Source organism: Morus notabilis, unplaced genomic scaffold (assembly GCF_000414095.1).
Source record: "Morus notabilis unplaced genomic scaffold, ASM41409v2 Scaffold196, whole genome shotgun sequence".
Lineage (NCBI taxonomy): Eukaryota > Viridiplantae > Streptophyta > Magnoliopsida > Rosales > Moraceae > Morus > Morus notabilis.
In genome coordinates, this window is record NW_010361517.1 from 119,994 (window position 1) to 142,657 (window position 22,664).

A 22,664-nucleotide genomic window follows, 5' to 3' on the forward strand; every position below is an offset into this window, starting at 1 on the left:
ATTTATAAACATTTTTATTATGCGTTGATAGACATGCCGTGAAAGTTGTTTCCTTCTCAACTCTGTAATAGTGGAAGTCTAGCTAAGCTATCATGCCTATTGATTAGCGGTTAAGAAAACAATACGATGAATAAAGGTTTTTCTATTTTCTATTTTATTTGCTTAAGATAATAATTGAGGAAAGCTATTTTAAAAATAAAGGAGAAAAGAGAACACTTGAAGAAGGCGTTCATGGCTGGAGACCTATTAATTGAGTCTTGAAAACAGAGAAAATTTATTTTTAGAGTTTATAAATCTGAATTTTTACCTTTTATTTTTAATTAATACTTTTTTAATTAATAAAATTATTTGATTAAAAAAGATTAATTAATAATAAAAAATAAAAATATAGAGACACACTTTATAATAATATTTGTCTTCTTTTCTCTTGAAAAACTATGATATATTTATATTTTTTCCTAAGCAACTGTGATAGATTTATTAATCACGAGACGTTGAGCCGCATTAAAGCCCTTATGATAAGAATTTATTGTACGCTGTCATGGTCAACATTTCACATTCTGTCCATGCATTTAAAAAGGAAACTTATTTACCAAAAGAGATGCGTACTAATTAGGAAACTTCCTACACCGACAATAAATAAATCCAATATATACAAAAATAAAAATGAATAAATAAATAAAGAAAATAAAGAAAAGGAAATCTCTACTCCCATTTTTGGCGTGTATAACAAATCACCATTTATTCAAGTAAAGGGTCTTTACTACATTTAATAACGTTAATTCTGAAAGGAAAAAAAAAAAGAAAAAATCATATATATATATATATATTTTTAGGATCTAGAGTATAAATTTTCCCTTCAAATTCTTTTTTTTAAAGTTATTTTTCAAAATTTTCCCTTCAAATTCAAACCACCCATGACACTTTTATTTCCCCAATGTATTAAAAAAAAAAAAAAAAAACCAGTATAACTCCTGCTTCTTTGCTCTCGCAAATTCCCAATCCAAATCCCCAAACAAAACCATCCTGTATCTTTCACAAACTTCCGGATTCTTCTTCCCCAAAATCCTCTCTCTCTCTCTCTCTCTCATTTTCCGTTCCCGTCAATCTAGGTTTCACATTCTCCTTTTCGCGTCTCCCGAGATCTTCTCTTTTTCAACCGCCTTTTTCTACTTCCTCTCACATTCAGATCTTCTCTTCTCTCCGCTGCTTATCACACTCCGTCTCGCTCCATTCTTCATCAAGAAGTCGAAATCCAAGATCCGCATTGCCTGTTTGTGAATCTCTTCACGACTCTGAGAAGTTTCCGCAATGGCGAAGCGATTTGGCGAATTCTTCTTTACGCTTCTTCTGCTCATCGTTTGCGTAGGATCTGCAGTGTCTGCGCAGTCGCCGGAGAGCGCACCGAGTCCGGCGCCGGCACTCGGCGCGGATTCGCCTATTCCTGTGTCTTCCGCTCCAACTGTCGGCGCTCCGGTGTCTGATTCTCCGACTTTTTCGCCGCCGTCTCCTCCGCCGGAGACTCACGCTCCAGGTTCCTCTCCAACATCTTCTCCTCCTCCTTCTCCTTCCACGGAGAAATCTCCAGTTCCGTCTCCTTCGCCGGATGCGAGCGACATCAACCACAGCGACATGGACGTGGACGGAGAAGTACCGGAGGGATCGTCCGGAGGAATGAGCGGAGGCAAGAAGGCAGGGATTGCGGTCGGAGTACTTGCAGCTGCTTGTTTGGTTGGATTGGGAGGATTTGTGTACAAGAGACGCCAGGACAACATTCGCCGATCTCAGTACGGCTACTCGGCGAGGAGAGAGATACTTTGAGATCTAATTGCTTCTCTTAGAGGTCACTGAAATTTTTTTCCGCCATTTTTAGTTTCTTTATGTCTCTGCCATATACCGTGCTTTAGTTCTGGAGATGGTGAATTCGATTCTTGATATTCTTTACCGGGGATTATATGAATTTTCGATTTGATATGATTTCTTTGTTGAAAAGAGATATCGTAGTCCATAATAGTCAGTGATGTTTTTCATTTTTAGAATATTGAATTTGGAGCCATTATGTAGCTTGATTTTGCTTTTGGTTGATCGGATCTGCGCTTATGCCTCATTATCAATTCGTGGTGATGGTCTGTCGCTGAGCAAAAAGAAAACATATAATTCCATTGGTACTTCTCTTTCTCTCAGCAGAAACAACTCAAGTCGTATATATAAAAAAAACGCTTTAATAAAAGTTTAGAATTTAAATTTTTACGATAAAAGACACTGTAGTAATATAATTTGTCATGAATTGGCCCGTTTATTTCACCGATTCGAGTTTAGAATTTGAGTTTTACTACAGTAAAAAGTTCTCAGAAATAATTACATCTAATTTTTTTATTACAGTATAAAGTTTTCACATAAAATTACATTTCAACTCAAATTAAAAACTCGAATCAACGAACTGGGGTGATTTTTACTTCCTTTCTTTTTAGTTTTTCTTTTTCTTTTTGATTTTTTGCAGTAAAAACAAAAAGTTTCTGAAAACAAAATGCATGTACGGGAGTGCTTTGGTGAACATTTGACTTTCTTTTTTTGGTTAACACATTTGACTTTCTTTGGAAAGAAAGAAAAAAAAAAGAGTTAATGTTTGGCTGGTTTTCACATGAACTTTTAGAGGAAGCAATTTAAATGTGAATAATGCGTAAATCACGTTCTTTTCGTATTAATGAAGTCCGCTTTTGAATTTGAATAATTTATCAAATGGAAAGAGATTAATTAAAGATGGATTTAAGACTACTCAGAATGTCTCGTCTTATTTTCTTATCAGTGTTTGAAATTCTCTCTGAATTACTGATTATTAAATGGTTGACTCTCGGCTATGCAGTTTATCTATGTTTCTACCGAAAAAAAAAAATTATAATAATGTTAATGCATGTACCAAAAGGGAAAAAAATCCTTAAAAGAAAAAAAGAAATAACAGGAAAAGCTAAATGCCTAAATCAACATGTATTAACATGCAAATAGTTGTCGTCGTTGTTGTTGTTTCTTTTTTTTTTTTTCTTTCGGCCTGCCTTTTCTTTTTGAGATTTTTTTTCCTGCCTTTTGAGTGAGACTGAAAACAAATATGTAGCATCAGCCGCTCAATTCGTCTATCTACCCCTTTTGGAGAAATTAATGTCAGAAATTTTATCTGATTCGACTTGACTTTTGAGTTGGTACACGAATATTGCTATGGTACACTTCAGGGGAAAAAAAAACCTTCTCTGGGGAGCATAAAACATAGCATGAGACCTATGAATTGGATCCACCTTTTATGAATTATAGTGCATAACACCAATGTTTGCCTCTTCAAACAGTTTTCTTGTCACACGTCTTTGACTGAACGTGACACTCTTCAATAACAGAAAATCATAATCGCATATTATTATTGAAGTTGATACATAATGTCACAATTTATTTGTTACATTGATATACAATCGAGGAATTTTAAGTAATCAAATTTACAGAAATTTATCGCGCTAAATCTCTCTTGCGCATTAAAGCAGTAAAACTTAAGATTTCCGATAGATAACGATTAACGTGGGCATTACAATGTTGTTTCTGACGGTAGATGAGGAACATCGTCCATATTACGCTGCTTTTTTTATGCATTATTAAATGCATATGTTGGAGCTTAATATGTGCCTAATTTTTTGCTAAAATTTGTCCGTAATTTAATATCTTCTGAGCTAGTAGTAAACATATAACCGAAATGGGGAATGCCCTCTCACTAAAAATGCCTTTATTTTTCTCTCAAACAGCAAAATGCAAAACTCTTTTTATTCTTCTGTAGGAGGGTCAACCCAGCGGCCATGATCTTTGATTAGCTGGATCAAGGCATCGGTGGCATGTTCCATCTCAATTCCACGCTTCACCACAGTCTGAAACACAATCCAATATCCCATCAATCCAGGCCATTTTTTTTTTATATTTTTTTAAATCAAATCCACAATAAAGAATTAAATGTTTAAAGAAGTATGTGTAATAAAAAGCTCAAGGAGTGCCTCGATTAATTCCTTTTGCTGCATAATGTCCAATTCTATGGGTTGTAAGGAGAAACCAAAATTAACTAATTAAAAAGACCCTAGAGCTAGGCCGGTTGTCTAATCATTTTGAGCCATCGAATCAAATAATTTTAGGACTTAAGGAAGAGAAAGGAACAATTCTTAGAGTGCGTTAAATAATCCAAAAATTTCCACACCGGACCAATTATAAGTTAAGTGGGAAATGAGAATATACCTTCCCAACGTAAAGGTCGATCTTTCCTGGAGCACCGCCAACGTACCCAAAATCTGCGTCAGCCATCTCTCCAGGTCCATTTACGATGCAACCCATGATTGCAATCTATCACATGAAAAAGAAAGAAAATGAGTTCTTTTTTTTTAAAGTATTGTTTACAGTTAAATAAATTTTCGTTCAAGACCATCTGATCACAAAAAACATGAATTAAGTAATTACCGAAACGCCAGGCAGATGTAATGTCTTCTCCCGAATCTGTGCACTTATTTCTTGAAGGTCAAACAATGTTCTGCCACAGGATGGGCATGAAACGTACTCCTGCAACAACATTTAAGCAATGATAAAATTATTTCCACTATCATATCTTTTTCGTGTTCTAAATCCTTTTACATGTAAAAAAACCCCGTACTGTCTTTGTGTTCCGCATTCTACACCCTTGAAGTAGGTTGAAAGATGTGTTTCTAAGAAAATCAAAATCCTTATCTGGTGCTTCCAATAGAACACCATCACCAAGTCCATCTACTAATAGGGCCCCAGCATTACTACCGGCTCCAATGACCAAGTCATCCCTGCAAGAAAATGGTCTCAAGTCAAAACTCCTCACCTCATGCCTTCTTATCTTAGGACAATAGGAGAATGTATCTCGTAATACCTGTGGATTCCATTTGGAAAGCTAATGTGGTGTATTACAGGAAAGTTCAGGGCATTATCTGACAAATACTCGAAAAGCCTACATCCAATGTAAAGTTACAAGACAACGTTAGGAGTGGCCAAGACAGGCAGAAGCAGGGAAAAAAATGTTAATACTAGAAATTAAGTACTGGATTACAAATTTAAGCAATTATTTATGCTGTCAGATAACTTCTTATTACCTCCTTGCTGCATGCACTCTGCTAGTTTTATCTTCACCAAAGGGAAGATCATGAAGAATCATAGTAGCATCGATGCCTTTGAGAATCTCCAGTTCTTCATAAGACTCATCGCCACGTAAGGAGACAACCAAGCGTGTTCCTGAAATGGAGTAGGTTAACGTGTATAAGTAGGGTACACGATGGGAATTATTGCCCAAAATGAAATTATTCCTTCCAATTAATGGACCCTAGCCCTCCCTCTCCCTCTAGGAAACAAGAAATATAGCTTGGTTATGGGAAGAAAATGTTAAACAAAATACTAGTTCTTCAAATAGCTTTTTTGACATCGTTGTACCTTCTGGCAAAAGCTTGTATGCACCAGTTGATAACTCCTTGAGATTTACTAGAACCATGGCGTTCGGCAATGGCTTTGTTAGCTGCTCTGACAAAGGAGTTATGACCCCCATACTTATGTCTATCAACCTTTTGAGAGCCAGTCGCTGATTAAATAAAAAGGAAGATCAAAGTCATTCCCATCCTCTTTAAGTTGCAATATTGCAAGAGCACATTAAGGCATTGAATAAAATTATGAGAGGATAGGCTAAAAAGAAGATTAAGAGATATAGAGCAGGCTATTGATCTGCTCTGACAAAGGAGTTATGACCCCCATACTTATGTCTATCAACCTTTTGAGAGCCAGTCGCTGATTAAATAAACAGGAAGATCAAAGTCATTCCCATCCTCTTTAAGTTGCAATATTGCAAGAGCACATTAAGGCATTGAATAAAATTATGAGAGAATAGGCTAAAAAGAAGATTAAGAGATATAGAGAGGCTATTGATCCTAAAATGAAAAAACAAAAAAAAGGGTTCAGTAGGATTCTCACAGCATCATGATCGTCAGCTGGTGGAAGTTCTCTCAATAAGATCGAGTCTACTGTTGCCAGGTCCTGAATCAATGGAATAAAAACTTGTCAACGAAACAAAGATCAATTTCTTGCAATTGCTGAACAGTACAAAATGGAAAATTTATGGACCTTAAATGGCATGCCAATAGCAAGTTTTGCTGCTAGTGACTTGTAGAGGAGCTCTGGCGTCTGGAACAAACAATAAAGTTTAGAAATTTTTCTGGTTTCCAGATCAGCTTTCCCACATCCACAAAAGTGAAGAAAAGAAAGAAAATGGGATAAACGGACGTATGATACCAAGTGCTACCTTTAATTGATCAAGGGACACAGACATGAGAACGGAACCATCACGATGCAAGACACCTCTGTAGTCTACCTCTTCACCCTGTCAAATGAAGTATCAAAAAGTTGTCTAAAATAATATAACTTAGGCAGCAGGATTTCATCAAATGATTTCAACTCTCTGAGATATTAAAAGCTAACCTCTTTCTGAATAGGCAGTTGACCAGATCGACGTTGGAAATCGAAATAGTGTCTGTGTTTCTCTTCAAATGGAGCCTGAGGCAAATTCATAACACCAAGGAAGTTGGAGTGGATTTAAATTTAACTTTGAAGTATCTCAATTAAATGAAAGGATATTGTAGAATCCTACCACCCCTTGCTGAAGATCAGCAACTTTTGTGCCAAGGTTGGCCAGACGTCTGCAAGGATCTATCTCCTCCTCAGGTGGTTCAGTAAGTGAAACCCTAATAGTATCACCCAAACCATCCTGCACGTCCAATACCACATTCTCTTACTAAACAATTATCTAAAAAATCCTTTCTGAATCCAGCTATAAAATTATGGTGGCTTTAGCAAACTGAAAGCAAACCAAGAGTGCATCAAATTATGAAGCTAAACCAGGAAGGTACCTGGAGAAGGGTCCCAATGCCAATTGCAGATTTCATCCGCCCATCCTCACCTTCTCCCGCTTCAGTAACTCCGAGGTGCAGCGGGTAGTCCCAGCCTTGAACATACATTTCAGCTACAAGGAGACGATATGCTTGGACCATGACAACTGGGTTGCTTGCTTTCATTGAAAATACAAAATTATGGAAATCCAACTTCCTGCAAATCCTCGCAAACTCAAATGAAGACTCAACCTGTTTGAGCAATAGCATTTAGAGTGACACCCTTTAGTTTTGAGTGGAAGAAGTCAGTCTAAAAAAGATTCGGCTGAAGGACAGAAAAAGTTTCTTCACCATTCCCCTTGGAGAGTCTCCATAGTAGCTCATAATACGATCTGAAAGGCTCCCATGGTTTGTCCCAATACGCATTGCTCTTCCATACTTTTTACATTTCTCAACCAACGGAGTAAAAACCTGGTATTGTAAACCACAGAGCAATTAAGTAGAATATAAATCTACATTGGTGAGTATCGAATAACCATCAACCACTTCTTTATTAAGCAAAGTATTATGTCCGCACAACATGATTTTTTAGCTAATGAGAAGACAGCTGAACAGCTGAGAAATGAACGTACAAGTGACAGATAAGAATGAGACATAGGGTCTTTATTAATGAATGTTCATCCACTCAATGAATGTGTGTTTAAAAGCTCTTGTGAATTTACTGTTCGTAGATGACTCATATGTTTAAAAAGTAAAGAGCATTGAGTGGATAAATGAAACAACATAGTCTACAAAACTCTTACTTGTTTCATCCTCTTACTCTATTCATCATCTTCCTAAGATATATTCACTGTAACGTACACATTCTTGTTTTAAATGTTTACTAAACAAAAAAGGGTGGAGCATAGTTAACGAAATAGCTCATGAAATTAAGAACGCTTTGGACATTAGACATTATCAGAGGTCATGAATTGATAATGAATGGCTTTAACCTGCTCAATATGCTCAAGTTCTTTCTGATAGTCCTCATCAGTGTACTCTAGCTTCTCAAACTGAGCCCGTCTGTCAGCTGCAACAAGAAACTTACGTGAATTTAGAAGAATTGACATCATTTACTCGAGAAACAAAACAATCGAATAAAAAATTCTTACCAAAATTTCCAGGGTTGACACGGATTTTGTCAAAGCATTCAGCAACTCTCAATGCTACGGAAGGAGCAAAATGGATATCTGCCACTAGAGGTATGTTGTAACTGCACAAGCAAATGACAATAACATTATCTATCCCCATACTCCGAGTGTAACTAAAATTCTCACACATTGATCATAAAATGCCTCGAACTTACTTCTTCTGCACAAGTGTATTCTTAATTTCAAAACATGCATCTGCTTCTTTCTTCCCTTGAACTGTTATTCGAACAATATCTGCTCCCTTGTCTGCTATTCTCATTACCTATAAATACAATAGCAATTTTGATCAAAACGGTCGTTACAATCAATAACTAACATTTGGGCTATTGATAAATCAGCCGAACCTTAACCTCTTCTATTATTTCGAAAAACTTGTTTGCAATATATTCTCAACAGCTCAAAATATTATTCAACCTTTACCAGATAAATAGCCACACGTTTTAAAAGAATTCATAGTGTCAAGTTAACTATTCAAGTAGCTACTTTTTAGATAGCCACACTACACAACATAAAATGCCAGACATTCTTAGCATAGCCAGAGATGTGATTAACATAATGATACACAGTCAATCAAGTTTCCAAAGAGAAAATAAACAGAACACTCATTTACAAATAGCTGATCCACGAAGGAAGTGAAAGAACCTGTTCAACTGTTCCAGCAACATCCTTTGTGTCACTTGTGGTCATTGTTTGAATCCTTATGGGATGTTCACTCCCAAGAGCCACATTTCCCACCATCACAGTTCGCGTTTTCCTTCTCACAGTTTTGTGTAGGGATTCACAGTACTTTTGTCTTGGTACTACATCCAGAAAAAAAATGAACAATAAAGCTTTTTTTTAAAAAAAAAAGGGGTTAGAAAATAGACTTTGAATCTCCATAGATACCAAAACACGAGGCCTAAAGGGAAAACATTGAACCAAGAGTTTCTCTTCTTTTTCCTTCTTTCTTTCAATTTCTCCCAAATAGCACCAACTACAAACAACACAGAACATCTTAAATTATGGAAAAAAATTATTACCTAACAAAGGGCTTCCTTCTGATGTGGATTGAAGTTCAGCAATATCTGAACCAGGATTTGAATTCCTTATAACCGAGACTCTTGTTCTAGCGAACTTAACCCTCTTCAAATCAGAAACCTTCACAAAATCCAAGCTCTTGGCAAAGCCCAAGCCGGAGTCCCTGCTTTTCAGACCCGAAAACGCAGCTGGTACAGTTCCGGCAGCCATTTCCTTAACTGCTGAGACTTTACCTTCACAATTCCACAACAGAATTCAATATGAATTTCACTTTAACTGGTCAATAGTATTACTATCTCGTGTTTTGGAATTGACACGCCTTGTTTGGTTGCCACGAAAATCAAGCTAATTAAATTAAAAAGTTCAGATTTCGACGAAACTCACTCCTCCACCAGCGGGAAACTATAACAAATATATAATAACCAACAAAAGTCAAACCTTTAAAAGAAAAAACTACAAAAGTCACTTTCCTCTTAACAAGTTTCCAAGCAACCAAACAGCGGCTTATACCAGCAAACCAGACGAATTTAAATCAAAATCATATTAAATAGAATTTTAAAAAGAACAATTCACATAACGACCAGAATTACCTGAAATTGAACGTAATTGTTAACTGAAAAGACTCAAAATTTTTACGGAATAAAATGGCTCTTTTTGTTCTGAAGATTAACGACGAGCAGTACAAGCTCGAAAGAAGCTTCAATCAGTGAGAGATAGAGATTAAGGATTCCGGTCAAGGAGAAAAAAAAAAAAAAAGCTTTACCTGGAAATATAGCAAATAATCTGTCAGTCTCCGAGCTTGGAAATGTCTTCGATCAAAAGCGGCAGAGAAGACTCTGGAGGAGAACGAAACTGGTGGTCGTTATTAGGCGAGGAATTTCACAAGTTCAGAAATGGTTTTCCTTGTTTTGTTTGGACATCTATTTTTTCCCAGAAAAATTGATAATTTTCAGGGAAAATTTTTTGTGCAGTTTGCGGATGGGGATTTGTGAGAGGGAGAGTTAAATGACAAAAACGTTCTCCCTCGGCATCTTTATCTATTCTTATATATTTGCAGCCGTTAGTCGTTGACTGCTTTTTCTTTATGCCTGTGGTCCTCGTATTTTTGCGCTATCTTCTTATTTCCCCCAAATCTTTATATATTTGTAATTGAGCCTTTTATCGACTTTATACCACTATAAAACGTTCATAAATATTTTATTATTATTAAGTTTTTGAGGAATTACTGCTGTCATGTAATAATTGAGTAGCAAATAATCATCTTGAAGATGGTGCCATCTTTATTCCTAATCCTTTTTAGCCGTATTTGTCACATGGGATAAGTAATTGAATTACGATAGTACGTGATGGGAACTTTAAAGGTAATAATTTTTAAATACCTGAAACCTTTTCCTTTTTCACTCTTAACATGTTTGATTACTATTTGCTCCCTCCATTATTATATGTTCTCAACCACCTGTTTTGGACTTTGACCGAAAACAATATTGGGTTTGTAATTTGCAGGTCTCTTAAGGACTAAAGTGCAAAAATTACGTAGACACAGCGAGACAGCAGCCAAGTAGGAACCAAAATATTTTTTAATTTTTATTTACTAAAATTTTCTTTAGTATATCAGTTTATAACTTCTAACAACCAAAGTAGAGAGAGCACGTGAATCAAAGGAGAAGGCTGAAGGCGGCTGGCCTTTTATTTCGGTAGTCCTCCTCTTTTTAATATTTATTTTTTTATATGAAAATATATATATTGATATTTATTATTTGCATATATATATATATATTTAAATAACCTTTCACGAGTAGCATTAGGACATGTACATGATACTTGAATTTCCGGTACAAAATGTGCTAGCCAAGTGGGCTCATGTGTAATACTGACATTTCATTACAAGACAATATTATAATTAAACTGTTTTCATTTTCTTAGGAAACTAAGATCGGTATAGTATTATAGCTATGTCTACAAATCTTGAACAAATAGTCTAGTTTTCACAATGTAATGAAAATTGGTCAAAAACAGGGGAAAAAAAAAATCAATTGAAGATGAGATGGTCCAAGGTCAACACCCCTTGGTTGGAAGAGTAGATTGGATCCTCATTCACTGATTTTGGTTGTTGAATCGTAATTTTGCAAAAACTTGTTGGATTATTCAAATAAATATTAAATATAGTAAAGATAGAAAGCTTAGTTGAATATTTTGGAAGTCAAAGAAAGAAAACAAACCACCTGTACTAGAAGCTGATTTATTATGGCTAGTGCTCGGACCTTTTTTTATTAAGTGCCAATTTTGAATGGAATCCTGCACAGCCTCATAATGGTAAAACCATAAAGCAAAAATATTATATTGGCCAATTTAAAAAAGCTTAAAAAAAAAAAAAAAAAAACTTTGATGGTGGTATGGTTTCAGAACAATTGCGTCGAAGGCAGATAGATATACATTGGGCTCATTATAGAATGACGCACGTTTCTTGTAAAGATTATAAAATAGAGAAGGCTTATGCAAAAGCACTATGAATTTTAGTATAATTAATTAAAATAATTGATTATAAAAAAAATAAAAATAAAAAACTCATTAAAATACAATGAAGTAGACGTGGTAATAGTTTTACCAATGCCCATATAGAAATAAATCCCTTGGCCAATGCCATATGATATCGAACCTACAAACAAACATGGGATGGTTGTAGCCTACCGGTAAACTCGCACTCCAAATCTTTAATGCTGGGGTCTATAATTTGAATTTCCCATCCCAGTTCCAAAAATAACAAAAACAAAAAACATGAGCTACACATGGTTTCAAGTACCCATCGCTTCTTCGACTAAAGAATGCCTTTCAAGGATTGCAACAGTCTCCACCATTGCACTGCAAATTCAATTGCCAAAACATAACACAGTTAAATGCTCGTAAATTCACATGTACGCATGCCCAAAACAAATACAAAATCAGGGTGTGACAGGATAAATAAGGGAAAGTAGGATATTTAGACTTTACCTTCCTGGTCTGAGGATTTTGTACTTCCCTAGTCTGGTGAGGTTCACAACAGTTGAGCCTGCTCTACCTGAAGGAAGCTCGCCGCCATCATAAACATAGGCGCAGTGTTCCCACAGGTTCTCAAAATCCTTGATGCTAACACTACTTGGCTGCCCACTTAGATTTGCGCTTGTAAGAGCCAGCGCGCTTCCCAGTCCACGGGCAATGACTCTTATGAAGTCATAGTCGGGCACTCGGACTCCAATACTCTCCAGTCCCGGATTTAGAGACTTCTCAAGAATGCTTGCCTCCCCTAGAAACATCAGAAGGACCACAAAAAGGTTTTCCAATACGTCATCACCTTAAGTATAAACGTTACTATTCATGACAATTCTGAAGATCTCAAGTGACATGATAGCCACCCATTATTTCACGGAAGTAGCAAGACATTGTCTATGTATCACATCTTTTACACTAAAAAGTCATAATTGACATTGTCTGACACATTTTTTAGACTAGAAAGTCATAATTTCTTCTTTTCCAGGAAAGTAAAACATCTCAAGAACAAACCTCGCTTTAGTACAACAGTGACAGGTCCTGGTAGGAGAGACTCGAGTAATCCATTTGGCAAATGCTCCGTATCAGCAAACCGCTTTATTTCTGATACATCGCCAACGCATATTGCAAGTGGGCTTGTGTGTTTACGCCCTTTAATCTTGTATATCCTATTAACTGCTTCCAAAGAACTGCAATTAGGCTCCCATTGAAAGGAACCAAAAGTTAGCATTAGTGTAGCACTGACCATAAAAAAAAAAAAAGGCTGGCCAATATATTGCAAAACTTGGCAAGTGGTAACTTTACTTCTTTTTTTTTTTTTTTGCCAATTATTATTATTATTATTTTTTTGCCAATTAAGTGGTAAGTTGACACTTGTATAAGATTGCTAGTCATAAATTTCCATTTGGAAAGTTCACTTAATATCCAATGTTAATATACCCGTTACCTTACCACTATTACTTTGGTTTTGGTAGTTACAAATAACTTTCAAGTTGACAACATGACTATGTTTCAGAAGATTTTGACTCAAACAAAAGTTTAAGCGGTCTCCAAATGCAAGTTAAAAAAGAAGAAAAAAAATATCACCAACAACAATGTCTCTTTGAGGAATTCAGTCAAACAGTTCCAAGGCAAAAAACACGGTACAGATAATTCGAAGCACCGAACCATACCAAGCATCGCAGGCGAATCCATAGAGAGTATCAGTGGGCACAGCAATGACCTTTCCAGCTCTAAGAGCTTCGCAAGCCTCCTCAGCGTGAGTCTCGGAGGCCGGAAGAACCACCCCACATATATTCTCGACGCAAACGCCGTTTTTCTCAGAACTCAACGCCATTTTCTTCCCAAAGCTTGCTCTCGGAACCGTATGATTTCGCGAGAACGACACAAACCCAATGCTGGGTACGCCTGATAAAGTCACGTAATTCAGTTCAACATGTGAAACTTCAAGATAAAATAGAATTGCATAGAGAGAGAGAGAGAGAGAGAGAGAGAGAGAGAGACTGACGGTGGATGTGATTAAAGAGCACCTCTGATACTGAGATGGGCAGTGAAATAAGGAAGCAAAGGAGCGTTGAACAGAGGAAGTCTAACTGCAATTCTCGTTGGGAAGTTCATGTTCATCCTACTCTGCTTTACTGACCGTTTGTCTGGTCATGTGTCACCAGTCAGTCACCCCTACGCACGGATAGATACCATACGATGCCCTAGAAGGAAAAGAAAAATGCGGCTCGTCTCAAAATATTGTCGTTTTGACGTCGAATTTTGTTATCTTTGCGAGAAAGGACTCGGGTCAGCTGTCCAATTTTGGTCCCTATAATGATACGTCATTTGAAAATTCTGAAATTCTTTTTCAACTGATTTTTTTTCGTAGTTTAGTATTTGAATCTATTAGATGAAATGATAAAATGTGATTTTTTTTTTCGAGAATTAATATGTGATTGTTTAGATATCTTTTAGAAAGAAAAAATTAGACATATGATTTGATTCTCTCAAAAATAACGATACGTCATTTGTTTCAACTGATTTTTTTCATAGTTTAGTATTTGAATCTATTAGATGACATTGTTTAGATGTCATTTACAACAGAAAAAATTAGACATGTGATTTTGATTCTCTCAGAAAGCATGTGTTTTACTGAAAACGACATCCCGTTTGTTTTCTCTTGACGACATGCAGTTTTTAGTTCAATTTCTCCGTAGTTTGATTTGGAAACGACACATCAGTTGTGGCTTTCGTTTGTCGTGGAAGTTCGTTCTCGTTCGTTGTTTCAGTTTGATCTGTATAAGCCTAACAAGAGACACGTAGTTGTTTGTATTGAAGCTAACTAAAGTATTGTCGTTTCTTACTTAAAAAACAAATTATCCATCATTTCGGGAATCTTTTAGAAAAAAATAAATTATAAACTACATGTGGTTTCATTTGATAAGTTTTTCTGTCGTTTAATCACGAAAACGAGGCCTTTGTCGTCTGCAAGTTTTTGTCGTTCACATGAAAACAGAAAAAAAGTTAGCTGTCGTATATGCATAGACGACTGTGCATGGTTTTAAATTTTGAGTGCGTTTAGAATTTATTTTAAAATGATTTTATTTTTAATAAAAAATAAAAATGAGATTATTTTGAGAATCATTCTGAGACCGATTCTGAAATTGTGTTTGGTTAAATTTTCAAGATATTATATTGAGTATAATAAAAAAATAAAATCATATTTATTAATTAATATATTATAATATTGTTAATAAGTACTAAAAAATAAAAATTCAACCGTTTTTTTAATTTTTTTACAAAAATTATTTTCACTGTTTTCGTTTTTAAAATATTTACTAAACAAATTCATTTTCATCTTCATTTTTTAATTTTCAAAATACGTGAAAACCGTTTTTAAAAACAGTTCCATTCTTCTAACTCGATAATATAACATTTCTTTTAACAATTTGCATATTGAAGCCACATGTCGTTTCCTGCAAAGAAGATTTGCTCCCTGTTTCTGTGTAAACATCTCGTCTAATCTAAATCATTCGTCGTTACGTGACAACAAGAAATGTTACTCAACTTAGATTTGTCAATAAACCAAATGTCGGTTTCATATGAAACGACAATGTCGGCCATTTCGGTAAACAAAATAACAAAGGGGGTATTTCGTATTTATATAAGAAAAAACGATTCACAGCTTGTCAGAAAATGGCATGTCGTTTGTTATAGAATGGGTTCGCCTCAAAATTGGTAACCAAACTGGATAAGCTAAGAAAAGAAGTTGAATCATTCACATTTGTAATGAATACTGTAATAAATAAACAAATTGTGAAGCATTTATGGAGATGACAAGTGTTGAACAAGTTTAATAGAAACGTCGCTCATCTCAAATTTGGTCAGATCACACTACCGCGTGACAATGTTGAAACTTACGACATGATCATCATCATCATCTTCATCAACAACATCATCAATTAGTCGTGTTGGGCATTTTCAACTGAGAATTTATGTCAAGCATGAGATTTCATTTTAAACTTTCTTCTTAAGCATCTGATTGACACTACAAATAGAAGCCTGTACAATTGGTGTAAAAATATTTAAGATCCTGGCAAGTAGCAGCCCATATTACCAAAATCAAGAATGCTCTCGTCTAGATTGAAATAAGTTCTCCACAACTGCTTAAAATATATTGTATGAACCATCAATAACTAACTCAACTCCTACTGAAAGTACCTGGGATTTGGCCTACAGTTTGGAGGCTATATACCCTATCTGAATTTTTTACAGTTCCTGGGATTGGCTTGGCCTGGTCACCACTCACCGCATTACTTGGGGAGCGTGGCTCTGCTGCGATGAAGCTCGCCATCTTCTTTTCCATCTCAAGAACTCAACAATGATGGAGCTCCCGCTCATGGAAACACCGAGCCCAGCAAATGTTGCAAGCAGAATACACAAAACTGCTTGCACATGAATCTGAGTTCACAAAATAATTCACTATTAAAACAAGTATATGAAATGAACAGATCTTAAAATAAGTAATTGTGTACAGGGTTTTCAATTTTTTTTAATAATACTATTGATTAATTAATTTTTTCAGAGCGGACATCGTCCTTCGTCCATTCAGATTAATCTGTGTTCAAACCAAGGTCCATGCAAGCACCATGTTTTGAGGAAATCAGAAATAAAGCCAGTATAAACTTGGACTGGTTTCAGTAAATTGAGAGAAAGAACATCATTGGGATTTCACTAACACCGCACACATTTTATTTCTGATTCAAGACCATCCCGATAATCTGAATCTACCGCACATAAATAAAATGAATTTGAGAGAAAATTTAAGGTCAAATTTGCCCACGGAACAGTAGTAACTAACTACTTCTCAATCTATTGTTTCTTTTTGCAAAGGGTTTTCAGCACAAATGCTGGCAAATATTTGAGCTTCCATTAAACAAAAACAAACAGTACAGAGGGACACATCTTACCAAGGAGTAAAATATATGAGCAAAAAGAACCACCAGAGCAAATTGAATCGATGCGTAAACCCAGACAAATCTTCTCTTCACTGAACAGAAAAGGCGTTAGGTAAGTGTATACAAATCCCCAAGAATTTATATCATCATCTAGGGCTGTGAAAAACAACACAAGAAATTCACGAGATACGTGGTAATATTTATCTCTATTACATCGTAGTTCATAGTTAGTGACTAATCCTAGCTGCTACATGGGCTATTTATATTTCTCGAGTGTTTTCTAATTCGACACATCGTGGTTCTTCACCAAAATGTGTCACAATTGGTCATATAGCCCTTTTGCTTTCCTAAGTTGCCAAAATTTTAAAAGTTTCAAAGGTTCTTTTTAGGCATACCCATGGTTGATGCAGTCATAGATGAGAGGAGACCCAGTACACAGGAAAATGGCAGAGATATGGCAATTGCTCCTGTATCCATTTTACCCACCTGTACACAGTAGATAACTACATATTACATCACTGTCACCAAGGACATATAAATGTAGAAATGAAAGGACTATAAGAGCGAAATCTGATGTTACCAGCAACTGCTCAAGAAAACAAAAGTAGGCAAGCATGCTGACAATGACAAGCACAGGCACTTCCTGCCAAACCCTAATAAGTTTTGAATTAAAAAATAATTAAAAAAAGTTAGTGCATGAACATTTCTTACATTTAGTATATAAGATAAACAAACAAAAATGTAGAAAGAAGAAAAGAACATCAGAAAAAACAGTTTCCTGTAGTGACTTTTAGTTGGAATTGTATATTAGGTGAAACATAAAGTAGTTTTTTAACACGTAAACATAATTGAAGCATGAAAAATATCATGTTAATGCAGTTATGTATAGCATAGAATGATGGTGACAGACAAAACGTTCTATTGGTACACAATAATGAAGACTGGCAAGCTAGTCGACAGAATCAGGAACTTTCTTCCGGATTCCAACAAAAACAAGACAATAAAGTAATCTTCGTCTATACATAAGGATATCACCTCAACTTTGGACTCAAACTTTTCGCAGCATAAAATCCTCTCTCATTTCGCAAGTTCTCAACAATGAACAGCAAAATGTAATCATTTTTTTTTCAGGCACAAACACATACAGATGCATATGTATGACTGTAGGAGTCTGCGTTACTATGACTGTAGGAGTCTGCGTTACTTGCCTGAATCCACTAGCATCTGCTATCTGAGATATACCAGCTCCAGTGTTTCGAGTTTGGATGCTTTGGATTCGTAAAAGGGTGACAGATAGGTTCCGAACCTCTTGCTTGCAAACATCACAGGTCTTGTTACCTTTGATGCTGAACCATTTTATGGCACATTCTTTGTGGGCCAGAGCAAGTTCGCCTTTGCAGCTGCATTCCATCTTCAGAGTCTCACCCCCTTCACATAGTTCAACCATACAAATTCTACATACAGCCTCTTCTTCGGGTATGTCTTCACCATTGGCATCGTCATTTTCTAAGCCAACCATGAAATTAGCATAGGACATAAGTTGGTTATCGCAAAGAAATAGATTTCAGGAACTCGGAAGGGTTGTTCTTTTGCAACAAAACTCAGAAAAAGTTTAAACTCAAGTTACAACTTTATTCAAGTTCACGTTCTTTTAAGTTCTAACTTTATTCAACTTTACTCAACTTTATTCAAGTTACAACTTTAACTCAAATTCAACTCAAAAACTACACTCAAGTTACATTCCAAAAGAACAACGCAAGACTTCAAAAAAAAAAAAAACCAAAAAAACAAAGTAAGAACAAAAAAAGATGAATCAAACATAATTGGAGTTAGAATCAGATTCTAAGACCTATTCATTTACAATTCCTCCATCTTTCAGCCTTCTTAATAGCTAAAGGAAATCTTTAGAAAAGTTTTGACTTAGTGCAATATACTTGTGCATAGAGGTGTTGCACATTGCTAAGAATTTAAAATTAAAGTGGCAATTAGGCAATGATCAAAATCTCAGCAGTACTTGAAAGTGAAACTATGGCCAAAGCCATGTAGACCAAATAATGTTTGACATGGGAAAAACTACAAAATAAAGTCAACAAATTATGGTAATGCACATAAAATATTCAAAAAATTAGAAGTACCAGCATCAACTGTTGGCGACGAAATTGAAATCACATCTCCGTCTTTCACTCGGGGAGTGGAAGGAATTACACGAAAAAATGAATCCATTCTCCTCATGCTTTTTTCTTTACTATTGACGGGGACTGAAAGTGAACGAGCTATATTTCGATTCTGATCTCCTTTTCTCTGAAAGGAAACAAAACCTAAAATTAAAAAAAAAAAATGTATAGACATCCTTCCCTAGATGCTTTCATCAGAAAAATTCTACAAAATGTAAGTCCAAAAGTAACTTAAATTCTGATGCCCTTAGGCTTCTATAGCTGACCAAGTCAAGGATCTATATCGTGAATGTTCAGCAGCATGTACTGTTAGAAAGGCCACTATTCTTCTTGTGGTAATAATCAGGAAAAACTTACGATTCGGCTTGGGGTGCCACCTACACTTCCACCAGGTGTGGACTCTGGGTTTGAATCCATAATTTGAGTTACCGGTAGAGATGATGTTCTGTTTATCCTAGGTGTGAATAGCTTTGTAAGGGACAATGACCTTGCGATTGCAGGCTTCTCTCGTGTTCCTGCAGCAGATGCTTCTGATGGCAAGTTTTCAGCCTTCTCAATATCTGAAGAAGTTCGAGACTTGAAGCTGAGTTTTGGAAAGAGGCCTTTTATGGATGATTTGGCCCTAGAGGAAGATGGTCCGGGAGATCCATTAGTCCTTGCTGCGGCAGAATCGGGTGTCAGGAGAAAATTTACTTTCCTCGGGGTAGGACTAGGTGTTGTTGATGGCATCTTTATTCCAACAAAATCTGGTGAGGATGCATCTGATGGTCTGGAGGGGATCTCCAGGAAGAGGTTTTGCCGCTTCCAGGGATGAGCTTGTTGTGTTTCTTCGGTTATGTTCATTGACCCTTCAGCCTGGAAAGAACAAGGATTCACACATTGAACTAAGAATACGTGAAGAATCAAACCATCACGAGTCATACTATAGATACCGGAAACTACTACCAGGCCAAGCAAAAAAGAATCAATTTTCCAATCTAATAGCAGTACAAAAAACATACTGCTTCAGAGACAAGCTGGAGACAGAAGGCTGAGAAACTAATTTCATGACAAACTAAATCATATCCTGACACTCGTATAAACATCAACATTTGCTTATTTCCGGTGTATTCATCGGTTTTTCCATACCATTTGATTATGTTCTTGATTGGCAAAGATGTCTCACGGCAGCCAAGTGTCATAAGAGGTTAAATATTGAAATGGGGTAGATTGCGGAAGTTCTACAACGATGAGCATCATACAAAAACATAATCGGGTGGAAGGATTTAAACTTGGTTATTGAACAGAATCTGCTGTGGTTGGAACCTGATATAAAATAATTATCTACTACACACACACACATAGATGTAATAATGAACGTTATGTATGATTTTTTGACCAATCAGAATATCTACTATTCAACTAAGCTTAAGGGTTAAGCCCACCCGATTATGTTTATGTGGCCGCTGAAAAATTTAAACGATTTGAACACATTATGCAGGCATATATAACTTGAATTAAACATACTGGTAATTCTAATTTCAAAAAGTAGCTGAAAAAAAAAGTGAAAAATGGTATAAGAGTCTTACTGGTTTCGCATATATTGGTAGCTAAAAGCAAAAATCAGAGCAGAAACTAAAAAGACGTAAAAAAAAGTAATAGAAAAAGGGGGGGGGGGAAAAAAGCTAAAATACAGAGTTCCCCAATTTAAATATTAGAAAGTAGAAACAGGAAAAGAAACGTATAAACGCTGACCAATAACCCAAACCTAAAAAGCGCTTATGGAAGACTTGTCTGGAATTCCGTAAAGCATGGAAGTGAAAGAAGCGTGATAAAAAAGGATAAGGAAAAAAAAAATAAGAAAGAAAAAAAAAATTAAGAGAAAAAAAAAACCAGATTAGAAATGGAACATGGAAGAAAGAAAATGAAAACCTTCTGATTCTGAAGTGGAAGAGAAGCAGAAGTTTGTTCGGATGAACGCTGCTGAAGTTGTTCAGCGCCGTGATCAGCTCCCATTTCCTCGAATACAAAAACTCAAAGAAATTCAGGCAAAAACTCCCTGCATTTCAAAAAAGCTAAGAAATACGAAGGAAAAGATTGAAAGAGAGAGTTCTGGAGTTAGCTTGGGAATAGGAGAAGTGACAGTAAAGAAGAAGAAGAAAATGTTTAGGAGAGAGAGAGAGAGAGAGAGAGAGAGAGCAATAAAAAAAGGAGAAGTGAAATAGGAGAAGTTGGTGTGAGAAACTATGGAGAGAGAGAGAGAGAGGGAGTGTCCATTTATGGCAAAAGGAGGCGGTGGGACTGGCCTACTGCCACTGTGCCACACCCTCCCACTCCACCCCCACAAAGACACTCTCTCTCTCTGTCTTTCTCTCTCTAACTCTCTCGCAGTGCGCGCGCGTCTCCTCCTCTCCAGTTCTGCTGACTCATAGTCATGCTTCATGGACCTTTTCCTTTTCAACATCCACTTTTTCTTCTTTTCTTCTTTTCTTTTTTCTCTTTTTCGTTTTGATTTGATGAATATAATAATTAATAAACTATTCTTAGTTGTTGTAATTAAAAATTATCTTTTCTTATCTGGAGGCCATAGATGTTAAATCATTCCCCATTCAAATGTTAATTATATATTTAATATTAAAAAGCGTTATATAGTATGTAATTTTAATTTTTACTTATATAATGTTATTTAAAATGTTAAAATTTATTTTTTTCTCATAATTATTAATTTTTAAAAATTATAGAGAAATTTAACACAATATATAGATGTTAAATCATTCCTCATAATTATTTCTTACATGTTATACTTAGTGAAAAATTTACTACAAAATAATATAAAAAATTTAACACAATAAATAACATTGTATTGAAGAGTATTTTTACACTCAAATATTAAATTTACAATTGACACATCAATTATATCATTATTATATAATATTATTTAAAATGTTAAAATTTATTTTTTCTCATAATTATTAATTTTTAAAAATTATAGAGAAATTTAACACAATAAATAGATGTTAAATCATTCCTCATAATTATTTCTTACATGTTATACTTAGTGAAAAATTTACTACAAAATAATATAATAAATTTAACACAATAAATAACATTGTATTGAAGAGTATTTTTACACTCAAATATTAAATTTACAATTGACACATCAATTATATCATTACATTAGAGATGCTACAACTAATTATGTTTTGTGTATAAGATTTATTTTTTAGGCTTTATCTACGATCTCTTCATAAAGTCTTTTCTTTTAACATAACATATGCACGTGAAAACGTAACATTATAGTTATTTAACATAACACAAATATTTTTTAACTCAACATAACATAATAATTTTTAAGGTAACATAAACGCTAAAAAGACGTAACACTATTGAGAAAAAATTAAATATCTTGATATCTCACATTTTTAATGTTAGTATTATGTTAAATAAGTATCATATTACCTTTTTGTTGGAGGAAAGAGATCGAAGAAAAGTCTTATTTTTTTATTAATATAATGTTTCTATCCTACGCTTTAGTATATAAGAATAAAACTGTAACGTTATATTTATTATGCGTAACAACATTATAAAGTAATTATTACACGTAATAGATGTAATTTTATACATTATTTTTCTAAGTACGACTGATCTTCCAAGAAAATTTATAAGTCTTTGGGAGAATTTGGTTATACATATAAACATAATAAGGTTTTGAATGCTAGTTCACATCCTAATTATCATGGCAATTTTAACTTGATAAAATATTAATAATTTTAGATTGTTATTGATAGGCTCACATAATAACATAAAATACTTCACTCAATATTATTTTGTTTTTGGAAATTGTATAATAAATGAGCATTACAAACCGTTGAAGTTATCACATTGTCATAAGATATCGGATTTGAGAAACATTATTAAGTATTAGGAGTGTTG

At 35.1% G+C, this 22,664-nt stretch overlaps 4 protein-coding genes across 6 annotated transcripts; 1 reads left to right on the forward strand and 3 right to left on the reverse strand.

Annotated features, from left to right (window-relative positions):
* The first annotated feature begins 872 nt into the window (after nt 1–872).
* Nucleotides 873–2,101, forward strand: LOC21391053 (vegetative cell wall protein gp1). The gene has a single exon (XM_010099895.2). The coding sequence runs from the start codon at nt 1,312–1,314 to the stop codon at nt 1,819–1,821; it is 510 nt and encodes a 169-aa protein (XP_010098197.1). The 5' UTR covers nt 873–1,311; the 3' UTR covers nt 1,822–2,101.
* A 1,276-nt stretch (nt 2,102–3,377) lies between these two features.
* Nucleotides 3,378–10,121, reverse strand: LOC21391054 (4-hydroxy-3-methylbut-2-en-1-yl diphosphate synthase (ferredoxin), chloroplastic). Of its 2 annotated transcripts, XM_024166793.1 has the most exons (21): nt 9,876–10,121; nt 9,115–9,345; nt 8,738–8,895; nt 8,251–8,357; nt 8,057–8,157; nt 7,898–7,974; nt 7,257–7,376; nt 6,927–7,157; nt 6,668–6,784; nt 6,499–6,573; nt 6,323–6,400; nt 6,145–6,204; nt 5,995–6,057; nt 5,749–5,811; nt 5,464–5,545; nt 5,130–5,268; nt 4,910–4,987; nt 4,667–4,826; nt 4,477–4,575; nt 4,258–4,362; nt 3,378–3,899 (listed from the first exon to the last, which is right to left on the reverse strand). In XM_024166793.1, the coding sequence occupies exons 2-21, from the start codon at nt 9,320–9,322 to the stop codon at nt 3,798–3,800; spliced, it is 2,223 nt and encodes a 740-aa protein (XP_024022561.1). In that variant the 5' UTR covers nt 9,323–9,345; nt 9,876–10,121; the 3' UTR covers nt 3,378–3,797. The 2 variants fall into 2 exon arrangements, with proteins under 2 accessions (XP_024022561.1, XP_024022562.1); XM_024166794.1 differs by lacking the exon at nt 5,749–5,811 and having other exon boundaries at nt 5,464–5,608.
* A 1,530-nt stretch (nt 10,122–11,651) lies between these two features.
* LOC112091955 (yrdC domain-containing protein, mitochondrial) lies at nt 11,652–13,854 on the reverse strand. Its single transcript, XM_024166807.1, has 5 exons — nt 13,666–13,854; nt 13,309–13,543; nt 12,650–12,825; nt 12,101–12,392; nt 11,652–11,971 (listed from the first exon to the last, which is right to left on the reverse strand). Exons 1-5 carry the CDS (start codon nt 13,757–13,759, stop codon nt 11,905–11,907), a joined length of 864 nt encoding a protein of 287 aa, XP_024022575.1. The 5' UTR covers nt 13,760–13,854; the 3' UTR covers nt 11,652–11,904.
* A 1,478-nt stretch (nt 13,855–15,332) lies between these two features.
* LOC21391055 (E3 ubiquitin-protein ligase MARCH7) lies at nt 15,333–21,110 on the reverse strand. 2 transcript variants are annotated; one of them, XM_024166800.1, is made up of 8 exons: nt 20,664–21,110; nt 19,110–19,607; nt 18,714–18,879; nt 17,787–18,084; nt 17,159–17,231; nt 16,974–17,064; nt 16,591–16,670; nt 15,333–16,081 (listed from the first exon to the last, which is right to left on the reverse strand). In XM_024166800.1, the coding sequence occupies exons 1-8, from the start codon at nt 20,745–20,747 to the stop codon at nt 15,926–15,928; spliced, it is 1,446 nt and encodes a 481-aa protein (XP_024022568.1). In that variant the 5' UTR covers nt 20,748–21,110; the 3' UTR covers nt 15,333–15,925. The 2 variants fall into 2 exon arrangements, with proteins under 2 accessions (XP_024022568.1, XP_024022569.1); XM_024166801.1 differs by lacking the exon at nt 20,664–21,110 and adding an exon at nt 20,321–20,358.
* Between the last annotated feature and the right edge of the window lie 1,554 nt (nt 21,111–22,664).

Excerpts from the sequence above, each read along its gene's own strand:
- LOC21391053 (XM_010099895.2), top strand. The coding sequence starts at position 1,312 with ATGGCGAAGCGATTTGGCGAATTCTTCTTTACGCTTCTTCTGCTCATC.
- LOC21391054 (XM_024166794.1), bottom strand. The coding sequence starts at position 9,322 with ATGGCTGCCGGAACTGTACCAGCTGCGTTTTCGGGTCTGAAAAGCAGG. Across the intron at positions 8,896-9,114 it reads AGAAGGAAGCCCTTTGTTAG|TACCAAGACAAAAGTACTGT; the intron begins GTAATAATTTTT and ends TTCTGGATGTAG. Across the intron at positions 6,785-6,926 it reads GCATTGGGACCCTTCTCCAG|GATGGTTTGGGTGATACTAT; the intron begins GTACCTTCCTGG and ends TTGGACGTGCAG.
- LOC112091955 (XM_024166807.1), bottom strand. The coding sequence starts at position 13,759 with ATGAACATGAACTTCCCAACGAGAATTGCAGTTAGACTTCCTCTGTTC. Across the intron at positions 13,544-13,665 it reads TGCCCATCTCAGTATCAGAG|GCGTACCCAGCATTGGGTTT; the intron begins GTGCTCTTTAAT and ends TGACTTTATCAG. Across the intron at positions 12,393-12,649 it reads CACTGTTGTACTAAAGCGAG|GGGAGGCAAGCATTCTTGAG; the intron begins GTTTGTTCTTGA and ends TGATGTTTCTAG.
- LOC21391055 (XM_024166800.1), bottom strand. The coding sequence starts at position 20,747 with ATGGGAGCTGATCACGGCGCTGAACAACTTCAGCAGCGTTCATCCGAA. Across the intron at positions 17,232-17,786 it reads GCAGATGCTAGTGGATTCAG|GGTTTGGCAGGAAGTGCCTG; the intron begins GCAAGTAACGCA and ends AAAACTTATTAG. Across the intron at positions 16,671-16,973 it reads TATGACTGCATCAACCATGG|TGAAGAGAAGATTTGTCTGG; the intron begins GTATGCCTAAAA and ends TTTTCTGTTCAG.